The sequence below is a fragment of the Scardinius erythrophthalmus genome (genome assembly GCF_964197995.2).
Source record: "Scardinius erythrophthalmus genome assembly, chromosome: 2".
Lineage (NCBI taxonomy): Eukaryota > Metazoa > Chordata > Actinopteri > Cypriniformes > Leuciscidae > Scardinius > Scardinius erythrophthalmus.
In genome coordinates, this window is record NC_138222.1 from 62,690,071 (window position 1) to 62,709,455 (window position 19,385).

At 35.1% G+C, this 19,385-nt stretch overlaps 1 protein-coding gene and 1 long non-coding RNA gene across 2 annotated transcripts in view; one reads left to right on the plus strand and one right to left on the minus strand.

The window, feature by feature from the left end:
* Positions 1–19,385, plus strand: part of ndrg2 (NDRG family member 2) — a 48,504-nt gene that overhangs the window by 19,789 nt on the left and 9,330 nt on the right. The window contains exons 2-4 of the mRNA XM_081358730.1: positions 3,485–3,578; positions 4,852–4,893; positions 5,922–6,027. Coding sequence (XP_081214856.1) covers positions 3,504–3,578; positions 4,852–4,893; positions 5,922–6,027 — 223 coding nt within the window. The 5' untranslated portion in view covers positions 3,485–3,503. The remainder of the gene's footprint in view (positions 1–3,484; positions 3,579–4,851; positions 4,894–5,921; positions 6,028–19,385) is intronic.
* LOC308686629 lies at positions 7,110–10,451 on the minus strand. Its single transcript, XR_014029616.1, has 3 exons — positions 10,393–10,451; positions 9,572–9,640; positions 7,110–8,775 (listed from the first exon to the last, which is right to left on the minus strand). It is a non-coding gene; the product is annotated as an uncharacterized lncRNA (long non-coding RNA).

Here is a 19,385-nt window from a genome sequence, read left to right on the forward strand (position 1 = left end):
CAGCACATGATCAATAATGCTGTCTGAAAACTCTATAACTCTATAATCAATAACAGCACATGATCAATAATGCTGTCTGAAAACTCTATAACTCTATGATCAATAACAGCACATGATCAATAATGCTGTCTGAAAACTCAATAACTCTATAATCAATAACAGCACATGATCAATAATGCTGTCTGAAAACTCTATAACAATAACTTTATAATCAATAACAGCACATGATCAATAATGCTGTCTGAAAACTCTATAACTCTATAATCAATAACAGCACATGATCAATAATGCTGTCTGAAAACTCTATAACTCTATAATCAATAACAGCACATGATCAATAATGCTGTCTGAAAACTCAATAACTCTATGATCAATAACAGCACATGATCAATAATGCTGTCTGAAAACTCAATAACTCTATAATCAATAACAGCACATGATCAATAATGCTGTCTGAAAACTCTATAACTCTATAATCAATAACAGCACATGATCAATAATGCTGTCTGAAAACTATAACTCTATAATCAATAACAGCACATGATCAATAATGCTGTCTGAAAACTCAATAACTCTATAATCAATAACAGCACATGATCAATAATGCTGTCTGAAAACTCAATAACTTTATAATCAATAACAGCACATGATCAATAATGCTGTCTGAAAACTCTATAACTCTATAATCAATAACAGCACATGATCAATAATGCTGTCTGAAAACTCTATAACTCTATAATCAATAACAGCACATGATCAATAATGCTGTCTGAAAACTCAATAACTTTATAATCAATAACAGCACATGATCAATAATGCTGTCTGAAAACTCAATAACTCTATGATCAATAACAGCACATGATCAATAATGCTGTCTGAAAACTCAATAACTCTATAATCAATAACAGCACATGATCAATAATGCTGTCTGAAAACTCAATAACTCTATGATCAATAATGCTGTCTGAAAACTCAATAACTCTATAATCAATAACAGCACATGATCAATAATGCTGTCTGAAAACTCTATAACAATAACTTTATAATCAATAACAGCACATGATCAATAATGCTGTCTGAAAACTCAATAACTCTATGATCAATAACAGCACATGATCAATAATGCTGTCTGAAAACTCAATAACTCTATGATCAATAACAGCACATGATCAATAATGCTGTCTGAAAACTCAATAACTCTATAATCAATAACAGCACATGATCAATAATGCTGTCTGAAAACTCAATAACTCTATGATCAATAACAGCACATGATCAATAATGCTGTCTGAAAACACGCCATGAACTCATTGACGTCTTACACAATCATGGTTTCTCACACTTTTAAATAAGAAGTGGTGTTTTATTTCATTAATATATTTTCTGCAAGTAGTTTTTTTAAAGTACGCTATAAGTTCTACACTACACATTCAATACAGTTAAACACACTCCTTTTTCCCATTGGCAGTCCTGCCAGTGTTTGGGTTTTTTGTTTTATTTTTATTCTTTTTAAAAGTAATTTAAGTCATATTAGAAGTGGTTGAGAGGTGTTGATAAAGGTGAAGTCCCTGTAACGCGTGATCCGTGGTGTTTTACTATAGTAAAGTGGCTATGGATTGTAATGTTTCTTTAATTCTCGCTGTGAGTCGATGAATCTGTGTGTGAAACTGCCGGCCGTCGTTCCCCAGGGTTATTTTTAGCTTGTGGATGATGAATCTGTGTGTGTGAGAGAGAGATACGCACACACACACACATGTACAGTACACATGTACACACACACACACACACACACACACACACACACACACAAACACACACACACACACAGACACACACGCACACACACTCACGCACACACACACACACACACACACACACACACACACACACACGTACACACACACACATATACACATACACATACACTCACAGACAGACTCACACGCACACACACAAACACACGCACACACACACACACACACACACACACACACACACACACACACACACACACACACACACACACACACTCACACACACACACACACACACACACACACACACACGTCGATCAGATGTTCTCTTCCTGTTTCTGAGGGAGTTCTGGTCCAGAACATGTTTCAATAACAACCAGATGTCTGTGAGAAATACTAGAGTAAATACTAGAGTAAAACTATGGCCAGAAGTCTTGAGTCTGAGTTCTGGTGGTTCACTGAAGAACTTCTCCAGTCGATCACAGTTAATCCACCGATTCACGTTTATAAGAGTTCAGAATCATTCAGAGAATCCTCAGTGCTCCGGTTATTAAATCACACGGTGTTGTCTGTAATTATTAATCATGTTGCACATGTGTGTGTGTATTATCGGCTGCTAGTGTGTAAAATGAACCTGATGACGTCTGTGTTTGTCTCAGTCTCTGTTCAGCTGCAGGAAACACCGAGTATTTCAAAAATGTTAACGGAACTTTATGAACATTCCAGAATTCCATTTTGATTTAAAAACGGAACCAGTTCTTTTTTCCCAGCATTACTGGAGAATTTATTACAGTTTCTTTCAACTGCCTTTTTTTTTTTTTTTACTTTACACACAAAATGCGAAATGCCTCACGTCTCTTGCAAAATGAAGCACTGCATTCAAAATATCACAAACACGTCTCAAAAGCAAACGTTTGTCTTGCGTTGCAAACACCTTTGTCATAACTTTTGGATATTTCACACACAGTTATTCAAAACCTAAAGCTCTTCTTTAATAACATTTCTGTACAAGATTGAAAGTAATTGGCAGAGAGATGTTGAAAAATTCACGGTGAACACGAAAGCAAGATTGAAAGCAAACTATTTATAGTTTTACTGTAAGCGTCTGTGGTTGTGAATACAGTTTTACACAGTCCGAAAGACCTATAACTCGACCTTTGACCTTCTATAGGCCTGTTCTAAAGCCATGATTGGTTGGTGTTCTGTAAAGCAATGAGTGTTTGTGTGTGTGAGTGTGTGTGTGAGTGTGTGAGGCTCTGATTAATTACTGTGGTATTTTGATATGGTTGTGTTTGAAAAAGGAAATCAAGATTCCTCCTGTTAGATCTGTGTGTGTCACATAGAGAATTGTGTGTTGTGGTTCGCAAAAAGTGTTTATGAAAATGTTTTCATTGAAAAACTGAGTCGAAGGCCGAGAATTAGTGTATGGTTTTGCAGATTTGGTGTGTGTTACTCTCTCTCTCTCTCTCTCTCTCTCTCTCTCTCTCTCTCTCTCTCTCTCTCTCTCTCTCTCTCTCTCTCTCTCTCTCTCTCATGTTAATTCGTTCTTGCAGTAATTTCTAATTAAGATGAGTAAAACCCAGCGAGTCGTGATTGTCCCGCTGGAATACAGACGCACATGTGTGTGTGTGTGTGTGTGTGTGTGTGTGTGTGTGTTCACAGTATTGTTATGTGACTCTTTTGCCGCAGTGATTATGATGATTATGATTTTCCTCTGTTTTGTGTTTCAGGACAGTGTATCCGATCACCATGACGACTGAAATGCAGGAGATCGCCATCACAGAGGAGAAGCCATTACTGCCGGGTCAATCAGACGCTGTGAAGGTCACACACACACACACACACACACACACACATATTCTTGTGCATCTATCTTTATGAGGACATTCATTGACACAATGCAATCTCTAGCCGCTTACCCTAACCTTACCCATCACAACTAAGTGCCTGACCTGACCCCTGACCCTAAACCGACCCTTAACCTCATTATAACCTGATCCCTAAAACCAAGTCTTGACCCTCAAACAGGCCTTTAAAGGCTCTCAGAGAGAGAGGACCGGCCAAAATGTCCTCAGTTCAAACTGGTCCTCACAAAGATAGTTGTACAAGTACACACACACACACACACACACACATCCCCATCACAGAGGAGAAGCCTTTATTGCCGGGTCAATCAGATGCTGTGAAGGTCACACACATACACACACACACACACACACACACACACACACACACACACACACACACACACACACACACACACATCACCATCACAGAGGATTAGCCTTTAGTGCCGGTCAATCAGAGGCTGTGAAGGTCTCACACACTCTGCACACACACACACTTCTGCCACCTGCTGCACATCTGAAGAACTTCAGCATCAGAGCTATTGTTTATGCAGTGGATAATGATTTGTATAATGAATAACTGGATGAGAGTCAGTTAAAGCAACACTTCTCGAGTTCGGCACTAAAGTACTAAACTGAGACTTCGCCTGGCAAACACACAGCCTGCAATTACATTAATAACACTGCTATTTTATTTATTTGAAAAGTCACCGTTTCACACACTTAAAATGATTTGATCAAACCCTGAGAATTAAACAGATGAAACTGCCAAACCATAAAACAGGTGAAAAAAAGAAGAAGAATGAGGGTTAAAGGTCGCGATCTGTTCACCCGTTAGAATCGTGTCAGTGAGTTTCGCATGAACAAACATCACTTACTTTTGTTACGAAGTTCGTTAGATATAAATATGTTATATATTGTTATTGGGTTTGTCAGTTAAATCACTGTAGATTCTTTATAATTACAGTTTTAGAAAAGATATATATTTATGTAAAGCTCATTTAAATACCATTGTCTATACGAAATGTGCTATATAATTGATAAATATGTTAAATATGATTCAGTCATGCTGTGTTTTAACTTTTTATATATTGTTGTTGGGTTTGTCAGTTAAATCCCTGTATGTTCAATAGGTTATACACTGTTTATTATAACCCAGACGTGAGGTATGTTTGCACACCTGTAGTAAGCAGAGATATGCGCTGATATCAGATTGTGTGTTTAGAGATCGCTGTGATTATTCTGTGCAGGACGTGGAGATCGCGGCCCGAATGCTGCTGGATCAAGGCCAGGTGGGTCAAAAGTGTGCCGGACATTCGTGACACACTCACTGTGTGTGTTTGTGTAGTTGACTGATAACTGGTGTATTAAAACCCTCATCCTTCCCTCGGGTCATTTTCACCCGAAACGCATAAAAAAATAAAAAAAATAATAAAAAAATAATTATATATATTGAGGGGTGCAAGACTACAGGACTTTAGTAGCACTTGAACCACAAATACACACAATTTTTTTTTTTTTTTATGGATTCGAGGAGTTTTGTGGTTGAAATTTAAAAAACTAACAAATCCTTCCCTCACGGGTCAATTTGACCCTTATAGAAATGAATGGAATGCGACGAATACTTCAGGAAAACTTAAAAATGCTCAAAATTCAAACTAAAACTGCTAAAACTTTACCAAAAAATGATTTTATCATGTCTACATGTGTATCTGAATGCATACTGAAGCGAAACTGGCTTTAGGACCCAGCGGAGCAGCTCATTTGTTCCATGTAGAGATATAAGGCCATCAAGAGTCATGAAATATCATGTTATATATTTATTTATTTTTTTCAAAAGAGGTCGGCAAAGACACCCAATGTAAGATATTTTGAGCTGAATTAAAAGGGTTATGCATGAAATTGTGAGTTATTTTGAATTTAATTTGAAAAAATATGTGAGGAATGTGCTCAAATGGCTGTTTATTTTTATTTTTTGACCAAATCTAGTAATTTAAAGTTAAATAAATCTCCCAAAAAATTGCATTCAAAAATATAAAAAAAATATGATCAAAAATGAAATAAAATAAGCTTTCTGAAAGGGCAAGATGCGTTACAAAGTGCTTAATGTTTTTCAACACCATTCACAATTTTTTACTATCTTTAGTGTGAATTTGCATGCAGAATAATAATCAAAATGTTGTTAAAATGAGGTTTATATCTAGTTTAGCTTGTCACACTGCTTGACATGTCATGCCAGCTACCCATTATTAATTATGTTTCATCATAAATGCATGAGCGTTGTCTTATCAAGCGTTTGTGTGTGTGTGTGTGTGTGCAGGAGCACAATGTGGAGACGCCTCACGGTGTGCTTCATGTGACGGTTCACGGCGCCGGGAACGCGCGCAGACCGGCCATACTGACCATACATGATGCGGGAATGGACAGTAAGTCACTCACATTGACATACACTGTTGTGGGTAACGCATTACAAGCAATGCGAGTTATGTAATCAGATTACTTTTTTTAAGTAACTAGTAAAGTAACGGATTACTTTTAAGTTTACAACAAAATTTCTGAGTTACTTTTTCAAATAAGGAACTTTATCGTCTTCAGAGATTCACGTTTTTGTTGTTTACACGGAGACGGTTTTCAAAAACTTGCACTTTGAAACCCATTTTCAAAACTTTACGTTTTCAGGCACCGAAAACGCTGTTGTTGTGTAAACGAACGGCCAAAACGCGTAAAAAGTTTTACGTTTTTAGTTGAAAACGGTGTCGCGTAAACAGACCCTCAATGTGAACATGCATTTACTCATCTCACCCATCTGCACAAAAATGTATTGAGTATTCCTCAAAATTAATAAAAACCATGAAATGCAAAATAAGAATATTATGCAAACCTGCAATAATTAAATATGTTAAATAACTCAAATATACTTAATGCATTTAATTTCACTTTATTAACTAATGTCTTTGCTGCTGACCTTCGACGATCCAATCCAACCATTAGCAAAAATGACTTTAGATAAACACCACATTTGTGTTTCTTTTTCTTTTGTATTATTGATGAACTGAGGGGCAGTTTAATAATCCTTTACCATCTACTTTTCTTTTTACAGTGTTTTTAATCGTTTTCGCGGATCCGTTGAACGGGGATTGTTTTGACAATGTTGTGGTGTGTACGCAAAAAAAGGCAAAGGAAAAACTGAGTAAGGTGTAATGGTGTAAATGTACCCTTCGAGTGTTGAACTTTCTTCTTCTGCGATCTGGAATAGCACAGCGCAGCTGAAAGGTTTGTTTGAGCGGCGCCCTCTACTGTACAGGAGTGCATTTGCATTTCCTTCAGCCTGAGGATTATTCAGTTCACTTTCAGTATAAAGGGCCTTTAAAGTTTCCGAGAATATAACTTTGTTATTAAAAACAAACAATCAAGCCTCAGCCAGGTGAGAAAAAGTAACTCAAAAAGTAACATAATGCATTACTTTCCATAAAAGTAACCAAGTAACACAATTAATTTTCCCAATACTGCTGACAGAGAGTAAGACATTTTATTTTTTTAAACAAGTAACACAACTTTGGTTTTGCAAAACACACCATTTCCACAGTTGTACTTTTAAAGAATACAAAATATCTTAAGAAAGAGCTTTGTTCGCTTAATTACACTTACACATCCATTTATAAACAGCAATGCTTTCCTCAAACAAGCAAATGTAGATTTAATAAGGGAACCTTCTTAAAACATGGGAAAAACAAATGACTGATCACTTTTAAAACGGATTCACTGATACTAACAGATTCACCAATGGACATTTCAAATCAGGGTCTGTTTTTTATTTTATTAATTTTTTACTTGTTGATGCCACTGACCCCTAAATATGATGTTCCCTTTGCGATTCTTTCAAATCTTTAAGACTTTCTTCTTAATCAAGCATTTATTTGATCAAAATACAGTAGTGATGTGAAATAAAAAATGTCATAAATGTCAATGTTGATCAATTTAATTCGTCCTTTCTGGATAAAAGTAATAATCTTGTTTTCTTTTTTAAAGTATTACATCGCGGTTTCCTAAAAATATAAAGCAGCAAAAGTTTGAACATCAATAATTGTGCTACAAATCAGAATTATTTTATATTAGAATTATTATTATCCTGATTTCTGAAGGATCATGTGACACTGAAGACTGGAGTAATGATGCTGAAAATGCAGTTTTGATCACAGGAATAAATTACACTTTACTATATATTCACATAGAGCACAGTTCATTTAAATCATAATAATATTTCTCAATATTACTGTATTTTTTATCAAATAAAAGCAGCCTTGATGAGCATGAAGAGACTTCTTTCAAAAACATAAACAAGTAACATTTTTAATGTGTAGCTACAATATTATCTGGAAAATACTATCTTTTAAGCTAAACGTAAAATATAACACAGCAACTGTGATTAATCTCATTACAGACCAGTTTTTACCAACTGGTAATATTACAAAATTATGTAGCTTATGCCGTAAATCAAACAATTGAAAAAAATAATATGTTAAAGCAGGTGACGACAGAAGTGAAGCATATAAACACTCTGGATGATTGTGCTTTTCCTCAGATGTGAAGTAGAGCTAACTCAGTTGTGCAGGCTTTGCTAGCGTGTGCAGCGCTGGCCGTGATGTGATGGCGCCGTGTAAACGATCCCTGCGAAGTGAACAGGGATACAGTGGATAACTCGGGCAGGTTTAACAGAAAACACTGCCATGGTACACGCGATGATCACGTGAGCGCTCTCCGTTTGGAATTGAACTTCACACCGTCCGTTTCTCCAAACGCTCTGAACGATGAACACCCTGAACTTCCTCACGCTGACACACAAGTTCTGTGAGTTTCTGACGCCTCCTCCGTGACAGATTCCCACAATGGCATTGAAGTCGTCCTTATGTACAAAAGACTGGTGAGGATTCACGCCACAAAGACGCGTTTTCTTCATGTAATCGACCCAAGCGTGCGTCTTCGACGTGTCGAAATTATAAAGGAGAATGTGTTGGTTATAAAAAGCATGAAAAGCGTTTATACTCGAGGTTCCCCGACAGGGAGACGGCCAGCCAGAAAACATCTCGGGTTTATCGTCGATGGATGTGACGTTATTCAATCCTTCACTGAACACCAGAGTCACGAGGAACACGAGGAGAAACACAGATCTCATCCTGAAAACACACACAGATGTTGATAAGAGAACAAACACAGACTTTTCTACAATATAGGCTAATAAAACTGTGAGCAGCAATTATGTGGACAAACACATCAACAGCATTTGTGTTTTGTATTTAGGAATGATTACTTCACAGACTATGATGAAATTCAACATTATTTATAGCTTTATAACTTTTGAAAAATAATCTGAGGCAGTTTAGTTGAAGATTGGACAGACTTTAGTTCAAGTTTCAAAGTAATATTAAACGATTTGAATGAATTTAGTTAAGTAAATAACTCTTTTAAAGTATTTTTACCAGATCCAAAATGTGTTAAATATCTGATTAAAAGATGCAGGACGAGTTTTAAAGGTAGGCTACATTGTCATAGTTCAGATTCAGCACCGCATTTGCATTTTGTATTTAGTAATGAATACGTCAAACACTGAGATTCAACATTATTTAAAGATTTATAATTAAAAAAAAAAAAAAAAAAAATTTTTGTTGAAGATCGTACAGACTTTGTTATAAATAACAGTATGTGAATCAGTTCAAAATGGCAGTACGTTTATGACTGACCTTTGTAATAATAAATGATTCTAATAACTTTAGTTAAGGTAATCACTTTTTTAAAGTTTTTTTTTTTTTTTTTTTTACCAGATCCAAATGTGTTAAATATCTGATTAAAACTGCAGGACAAGTTTTAAAAATACATTTTCAATAGAATTTAAGTGTATATGTCAAAGTTCAGATTTATTAGACTTTCTGAATGCATAAACATGCAAGAAAATCTGAAATATTGTCAGTTTACCTGTTTAGTTGCTGCAAGCCTCGACTGTTGAACTAGTCTCACTCTTCAGTGATCGTTGGATATTTTGTGCTGTCAAAGAAAAATGTGTCAAACAGTTTTAACAGTTTTTCTTCTCTTGTTTTCGACATCAGCATTTACTGCGGTAACGTACACTAGTGTTCACACACTTGGGTCACAAAGTGTTTCTTAAAAGAGTCTCTTCTGCTCACCGAGTCTGCTTTTAAATGATCAAAAATACAGTAAAAACAGTGAAATATTATTGTAATGTTAAACCGCTGTTTTCTAAGTGAATATCTAGTAAAGTGTAATTTATTCCTGTGATCAAAGCTGAATTTTCAGCATCATTAGTCCAGTCTTCAGAGTCACATGATCCTTCAGAAATCAGTCTAATATGATGATTTTATGATCAAGAAACAGTTATGATTATTATCAGTGATGAAAACAGCTGCGCTGCTTTATAGGTTTGTGGAAAGTTAAGAACAGCGTTTATTTGACATGGAAAATTATCTTTACTGTCACTTTTGATCAATATAATGCATCATTGATGGACAAAATTAATTTCTTTTTAAAAGAAAATTCATACTGACCCTTACATTTTGAACAGTAGTGCACATATTCAAACCTCTATTCTGATTGTCAAATAAAAGATAAATGTTTTATTACTAAACTAGCTCTGACTAAAGCTTTTACATAAGCTTAATCATTTATGATGAGAGATTTAAGATAATATGATTAATCAAAGCAGAGGCAGTAGAGGATCTTCAGTCTCTAAACTGCAGGGTTTAGTTTTTGCACTGTATTTGAAGAGGATAAAGCTTTACCTGTGTGTCGTTCTTGAGCTCGTGCAAATGAAAGAGTCTCGATGAGTCTGAGCTGCAGTTCAGAAAGCGTCACTGGACTCATATTTATTGGGTTGGGAAAAGGGAGGAGTGAAAATACACCCTGTATTTTTGTAAATGCAGATTTGTACAATGCTATCAGCATCTTCTTTATCTAGGAAGGATTGCAAAGACGCACTTTTGTTGGGTAATCTGCCCACGCCTGTTGACTGTTTTTGTAGAAATCACCCGAGAGAATCATCCGTCTGTGATTTACATTTATTATAAGCATATTATAGATCGCTGACAGTCTTTAGATTGATCAACATTATTCAATCCATCACTGAACACCAGAGTCACGAGGAGCACAATAATAACCACCAGTCTCATCCTGAAAACGCGTAGATTTGCACCGATAACTATAAATACTGTAGTTATGAAGTAATGCACTCAATGAAAGTCTAAACTCTAAACCGTGCAATAATTACAAATCTCTTGCTACTACGTCTAATTGCCATAAATAACTAACCATACATTGTAAACAATTCCCACATATTTCAGCATAAAAACAGTTGCTGCTAAAATCAAGTTGGGTGTATAAGTCATTTAAACTGACTTACTAAAAAAAATAGCTGAACTTATAAAATGCGTAACTTATAAAAATGTTGTTATTTAAAGTAATGTTTAAGTAATGTAAAAACATGTTTCCATGACTTGTTGATCTTGTTTGTTTTACAGTGTACACATTTATGCATCATAAAACATCTGAGTATCGATACACTTTCTGAATTCATCATAACATAAAACTGTTGCAAAGAAATGTTGCCATCTGATGTACCAAGTTAATGATGAAACAACATTAATATTTCAGCTACACCTCAAGGAGTGTCAACAAATTCCTGACCATTTCAAAGTTTGGGAAAAACCTTTTAAAATACAAATGACACCTTTCCAACAGTTAAGTCAACTTATTTCATTTAACAGTTTAACACGATCAATGACAAAAAGATATAAAATACAATTCTTTATAAAAAAATCAAAATAAATAAAAGTCTGTCTTTCTGAAGTCTGACTTCATTATAACTGCAAGTGGTCCAACGGTTGAGGTTTTCAAAATCTGTCTTGCATCAGACTACTGCCTCTTTTCCTTTGGGTTCTCTGAAATCTTAAAAAGAAAACAAGTTACTAAGAGCCAGAGGTGGACAGTAATGAAGTACAGTTCCCTTCTGTGTTCACTACGAGTTACGTCGGGACGATGAATGGGGTTGCGCTTAGAAGCCTATCACCTTCGAGTATTACAAAACAAGCCAATGGCAAGGAAATGCCATGGGTCTGCGCAATTTGCATAGCGTAACTCCGCCTCACCTCACACAGTTCTAATATCAATATTATCATTGGTTTCATTACATATGCGTCATGCACCAATCAATCATTTTAGTTTCTAAAAACCACTGGTACCACAGTGCACATCATGTTGCACTTAATATCACTGCAGTTTATGCCCTGCCCTGAAGCCAACCACCCTAATGCAAATATTGTTGTCTTCATCATCATCATCATCATCATCAACTACTTTTAAATCTTTAGTTCGTAAAAAAAGCACAACAGGGACGGTAAACTACAGTGGTTTCAACGTGCAAGCCATGTAAAGACAGTTTATATACCACTCTATTAAATAGTTTTGTTTAGGTATTTAAGGTCGTGAGTGGTTGGCTTGTTAGGCCTAATATATTTGTATATCAGAGATTAAAAGTCGTGTAAATTAACGTAAAATATATTATCATATATTGAAAAAGTATATATATTTATATATATATCATTGTCCCAATTGCAGCAAAAGTGTTCTCAGGAGATACGTTATGGAAGCTCACTTACAAATATGCTCATTATCAAATGTACCCCTTCAATCCTCTAAAACTTCATCTGCGGTGGTTCATTTGTCCTCAGCATCACCTGCACTGTCCTCTACAGCCATCTACAGCCACACCTGAGTGTCCCGAAGTACATAATGTGCCAATGTGTCTCTTATTTAGTTTTTAAATTGTATAGACCTAATAGTTCCTTTGTATCCTTGATGGTCATTAGCTTTGCTGTTATATTGAAACAGTCTTTGCCTACTTGAATGCTAAATAAATAATATAACATAATATTTTGATGAACGCAAGCTGCAAAATATAACTTTTGGGGGGAAATTTCGGTGGCATTATAGTACGCAAGTACATTAACAGCGTCAATACAATGCGAATGAGCTGCTGGAAACATAATTTGTGTCGATTGCAAGTGACGTCACAGGCAGAGGAAGCGCTCGTGTCTGAGCGTGCAAGTGCAAGTCTGCAGCCAGACGCTATTATAACAGATGTATTATCTGAACAGTATGATTTACATTTGTTCTGTATTCAGATTCACCTTTGTGTTTCTTGAGCTTGTGCAAATGAAAGAGTCCCGTTGAGTCTGAGCTGAAGTCTATAAGCGTCTCTGGACTGATATTTACTGGGTGGAAAAAAGGCAGGTGGAAAATACGGCCTGTTTTTTTTTTTTTTTTTTTTTTTATGCACCGCAAATGTGTTTCTTGCCATCAAGCACAATTTAGTTGCAGTTTTTGTATCTTTGAGATTTGAACACATTGATGATTAAATGTTAGAAAAGATCCTGCTTTAAATGTCTAAAATAGATACTTTTGGCATCATTGTATATCGTACTACTTTAAAGGTTTTTAAAATACTTTCACAAAAGAACTGAGATGAGACATTAAATGATTTTATTCAAAAACGCCACTTGCATTGCATTCAAGCTATACATTCAACAAGTTCATTTTATAATACTGAACTATAAAAAAAGCTGTATTGAGATGCTAAACATGCATTTAGCATTTAAACATGTATTAAGCATAGCAATGCCGATTGTAGAAGGGAAGCTTATAAATGTTGGCATTCGACTTAGATTATTTTGGCAAACATCATTTAGAGATGAAGTACTGTATACTATTTTTCAAAGTTGTACATATAACAGATTATTAGAGTACATTTTACATGAAAATACTATTTAATTCTTTCAACTTCCAAATATTTACTTCATTGTGCTTCAGTACTTGCCGTTTCTTTGTAATATTTTGTGAAATTTACTAGCAGTTTCTAAATGTGAAAAAAGTTTTTCAAGTACATGTGCTACTAAATCCCACACATATTGAAGTGCATATGCTACTAACATCTGCTAAACTGTCTAAGGTCTGCAGATCTGCCCGAGTCGGGATGGTCTACTTCTAGATTGTGTCACATAGTGAACAGGCAAACAGCGGTTTTCAAGGACCTCACAAGACACAGTCACATAACGCTCCACAGACTGGACTGGAGTCCAAACTTCACACCGTCCATTTCTTAAAGTATTTTGAACAATGAACACCCTGAACTTTCTCATACTGATGCACCGGTTTCCTGCGACTCTGTTGCCTCGTCCGTTGCAGATTCTTATGGCACTATTGTTGTCGCTTTTAAGGAGGAAGGATTGTGGAGGTTCTCTGTGACATAGATGCCTTCTTGTTAGGTAATCTTCCCAATCTTGTGCCCGTCTGGTGTTGAAATGACTCGAGAGCACGTGTCTGCGTCTAAACCTATCATATCCGTTGTTATCTCCAGATCTCTGGCAGGGTTGTAGCCAGTTAGAAAAACGGTCTGAAAACACCTCCGGTTCACTGTTGCTGAAACTGACGTTATTCGATCCATCACTGAGCGTGAAAAAGAGCACGAGAAGAACCGCCGATCTCATCCTGGACACAGAAGAGAGACAGACCTACAGATTCACAGTTAAAAAGATAATCAACTATTTCTTCAATGTAATGAATGCATACGTCGGTTGTTTGCTCATTGCATTCTGTTTTTTAGGACAGATTACTTGAAAGATTATGAAGAGATTCACCAAAATATATAGCTTTATAAATTTTGATTAGTATGTGACACCTTTACCAGAAAATGTAAATGGTTTACTTCCACAAAGCCTTGAGAAAATAGCAAACTCAATCAAATTTTACAAGCAAACAGTTTTGCTAACTACAGTTTGTGATCATTTCAGCCAGTTTTGTTGAAGATTTTACAAACTTTGTTCATCAGTATGATCAGTTAAAAATGGCAGTAAAGTTAATGACTGACCTTGAAAAAAAATCATATATAATATTACATTGATATGTTTTTGGCCATGGTTTGTACAAATACTGTACATATATTTATTTATGGATGCCATCAGTTTGCTAAGTGTCATTACATTGCTTTTATCTAATCTCAATTCACTGTAACTATAATAAGCATAATTTTAACTTTAATTTGATGATGACTTTAATCAACACAGTCAAATTTGGATCAGATCATATTTTAATATGAGGAGGACGAGTTCGGTAAAGTAAAACATTTGGTTTCTAGTCCATTAGGTTCAGAAGTTATTGCTGAAATAGTTATTAGCTTAATAGTTCATTAGTGCTCACACTGTGTCATATGTTTTTCAGCTGCTTGACTGAAAAACATAAAGATTATGTGCAAAAATTACAAACCATACATATTTACAGCAAATATCATGTCACAGATCCGAGTATATTGAAATACGTTTTAATTTTTTTACACAATGGTGTCAGTTTACCTGTTTAGATGTTAATAGAGTCTCAGCGAGTCTCAGTTCTTCAGTATTCTGTGCTGTGAAAGAATAAAAAAGTGTGAAACAGTTTTAACAAGGTTTCTTCCCATGCGAAACGTTAGTGTGTTTGACGTCAGCATTTCCTGCAATGTAGACTTCAGTGTGTGATCATTCAACCCTGGTGAAGTTTAATCTGTGTTAAACTAATCGAACTCGTGCTATAGCTTTTATGTGAAGCCTAATATCTTGATGCAAATGATCCTATTGTATCTATCTACTAGAATAACATTTTAAAACAGATGCATCGTAAATCATCCTGTAGGAGTTTGAACTGCATTTGAACAGGATTTATTTTTGTGCAATTATTGAGCTCATACAAATGAATAAGTATGTTTGAGTCCGAGCTCAAGGTCAGAAAGCGTCTCTGAACTGATATTACTATTAGGCCAAGGAGTGAAAATACACACTGTTTTTGTACAGCAAACTTCATACATATCAAAAAATCACCATAACACCATCTGATTCAAACACATTGACACTTCAAACTTGATCAAGAAAAATGACATTAGAGAGGAGAAAAGATCCTGTAGTGTCCAATTACTGATGCTCAGATGCTTGATTTTATGTGACTAAAAGAGTCTTTTGACGCCGCTTCATGTCACACCTGAAAGATAATCAAAATAACTGAATCACAAAGAACAGAGATTAAACCAAACTGTGCTCTGCAAAGGTAGCCAGTATGAATAGCCTGAACAAGTTTTGAACTTGATACCCAGCCCTATGCTTAAAAGTCGAAATTATGACTTTATTATGCCTAAAACAAAATAATACATATAGAAAAAGTCATCTGCTTTACATAATGTGTTTACGAGCTGTAAAAACTTATATACTAGATAAATAAGATAATAATATCATCACATTTTTTATGAATAGATTTTTTTATATTTCTGTCATTTGAACAGAATGCAGGTTTACCTTTGTGTTTTCTTTATTTCATCTGCAACAACTTTTATAAAGATCCGTTAGGCCATTAACTGTTAAATGCATAATTATGCATTAATAAGAGGAGAGTCTCCGCATGAAAGACCCACGACTGCAGATCAACGTGCCTCTGCATTTCTCTCCGATACAGAAGGAAATTAAAGTAGATTAAATGTGGAGGATTTTATCTTTGACAAGATGATTGACAGGTCAGTTTACGTGACAGGATGCGTGTGACTAAGCAACAGAGAGCAACCATTAAAGACGTTATTGTATGATAGTATGTCCCACAGCTTGTCTACTCTTCTGCTACACACTCAAAAGTATCTGCGTTTTCTTCACTAAAAGAGTACACACTTCTAAGGCGTAGTATAAGTAGGCGAATATAGACGCAGCAACACCCCTTCTCTTTGTTGTGCGACTTTGTTTTCCATCAGAGCGGATCTACACGGATCTTCCTCACATGGAGGGAATGACTGCTAACCCTTATCTCTCCAACCTCTTTCACCCTATCAGGGTTTGTGTTGATGAAACTAGCGAGGACTCAAATGCAGAGCAATGGGCTTTTTAAAAAAAAAAATTATTTAACACTACACTTCCGTATAACATCATTTATATATATTTTTTAAAACAGAACACCCAACATATCTTTTCAATTTCTATACTATAATTATGATCACATACTTGTATATTTTATATTATTGATCAATATGTGAATCCATTGACCAGGCTACACATGACACGAGTTGTGGTCTCATTGGCACAAATTAATTTAGATGAGAAAAGATCAGATGAGATAGAACTGTATTCATCCCACACTTGTATGTCACAGACTTTTTCTGCTCTGCTGTGATTTATATGGTGGAGAAAACAAGTCTGACCACCAGATGTCACTAATGCGCATTGTGTTAAAAGCTTCGAGTAATGAACCAATTTTCGAATCAATTTGATGAAAGCCTCAAATGCTTCAGAAAGCCTCAGTTTCCCATCACTAGGTTTTATTAAGCATACAATAAAACAAAAACAACCCTGTGGGACAGCAGAAGCAAGACAGTTCCCTCTTCAGTATCTTGTGCTGTGAGAGAATAAAAATGTGTGAAATAGTTTTAACAAGGTTTCTTCCCATGCGAACCAAGTGTGTGTGTGAGGTCAGCATTTTCCTGCAGTGAAACATGCAGTATGTGATCATTCAAACCTGGTTACATATAATCTTTTATAACTAATCTAACTCATACTAAGGCTTTTACATACAAACGAATGTCTTGATGCAAAGGATCCTATTCTATGTAGGCTACTAGAATAAAATTTTGTTCAAACATAAATGATGCCCCATAGTGAAAAATAAATATCCTAAAATGTATTTTGAAATGCATTTATTTTATGCCAAGTATACCACAAATATTTTTACATATTTATGTACTTAATATATACCCCACAATTGTACTTTTTGTATAAATTGGTATGCTTAAAGTCTTCTAGATTGGAACAACTGATTTTGTACGTAATAATGTACTTTAGTTATATAGAAGTAGAGTTATGTGAAAATACACCACAAACAATGTTGTGTCCTTATTTATTTATTTATTTATTTATTACTTACATCTTTAAGATGTGAAAAACATTCTCAACGTTACACAGGCTGGCTTCATGCATCCAAAAGTTACCAAAATCACCATCTGATTCAAACACATCGACACTTCATTAAAGAGAAAAGATCCTGCAGCATCCAATGAATGAGATTGGATCGGATGTTTGAATTTACGTGACTAAAAGAGTCCAATTACTTTGGAAAATGTTGCATGTCACACCTGAAAGATGATCAAAATAATTGAATCACAAAAAACAGAGATGATACCCAACTGTGCTTTGCAAATGTAGCTTTTATTTGAAATGCTTTTGAAATGAGATCAGATTTAAACATATATGTGGCATAGCAATGTTTTGAAATGTACAGTTAAAAAAATGCAGTTAATTTAATTCAAACCCCACAAAGTTCTTCAGTCCCACAGTGATTGAAAACAAGTCATCCTGTTTAATAGCAATTAACTATCTGGCCTATCACATCTTGTTGTCCGTCATAGTGCACAGGAAGATTTCCGTCACAGGCAACAATTACAATATAGTTGCCCAGTGTACATTGATCTATGACACACATCTGTTGTTCCCAGTGGCTAGTGACAATGTACACTGGGAAATCTCCTATACTTATGTACAAGTTTCCCTCCCAAGGTCTCCCATCACCATTGCAGATGTGTCTAATATTGTTTTCCTGATTCGAAGCAACGAACGATGACATGGTTTTGCCACAGAGATTATTTTGCATAAGGTGATTTACTCAAGGATTCATATTCGTGGTGATAAATTTTTTTGGGAGAATATGTCTTCTCCTGAAGGTGGCATAGTTCTGACAATCTGCTCTGTCGCTGAGAGCCAGAATGAAGAGGAGCGAGAGAAGAGCCTCCGATCTCATCCTGACAACAAGAGAAAAGAGCAGGTTAGAAAAGTAGACAGCGAACACCAGCCGTGAGGACACAATTGTTGGGGACAATACTACATGAAGTCATCAACATTTTCTAAATAAGACTACTGGCTATATTTAGGTATTTTTAATGGCTTGGTTTTCATTTTTTTCAACTGTACATTTTACTGTAATTTGATGATTATTTTGCTTTGCATCATTCCATACAACACACCTTAATTGTTTAGCTTATACTATTTTACTACTATTTATTGATATTTTTAATTGTCTTTTATTTTTACATTATCATTTTTTGTTTTTGTGATTTGATGTGATTTTGTAATTTTAATTATTGTTATTTTTATTTATTTTTTTAGGGGGGGGGGGGGTCTATTTAGCTTTAATTTATTTTTTAGTACTTCAATTGAAACTTATTTAATTTATTTCTAATTAAAAAATTTTAATTCAAGTTTTTTTTTGCATTTTTCAATCTAATATTTATGGAAGCCCATTTCTGCCATGGAAAATATATTACTTAAAATGTTGAATTTCTTGTATTGAAAATCTGATTGTGCCATAAATCAAAATTATTAGATTAAAAAGTTGAAACGATGACATACTAAGTCGAAATTCTGACTTTACATACTTATTAGAGCAAGTGCATAAAAGATCCACATTCATCATTTTGATCAAATTAATATCTACTTTTGAATGTTAATTTTGAACATTATCCATTAAGTAGCCATATACTAGGCTACATGGATTAATGACATTATAATCAATAGAGTGGGGAGCTATAAAGCTAATTTGGATACTAAATCTGACTGTGATTCATTACATTGAGTCTCAAATGCTGCAGGATCTTGTCTAACATTCACATTTCACATTTGCAGTCACAGCTGGTCATTTTTACTAGTGGACGTATGAAGTCAAGTTCATG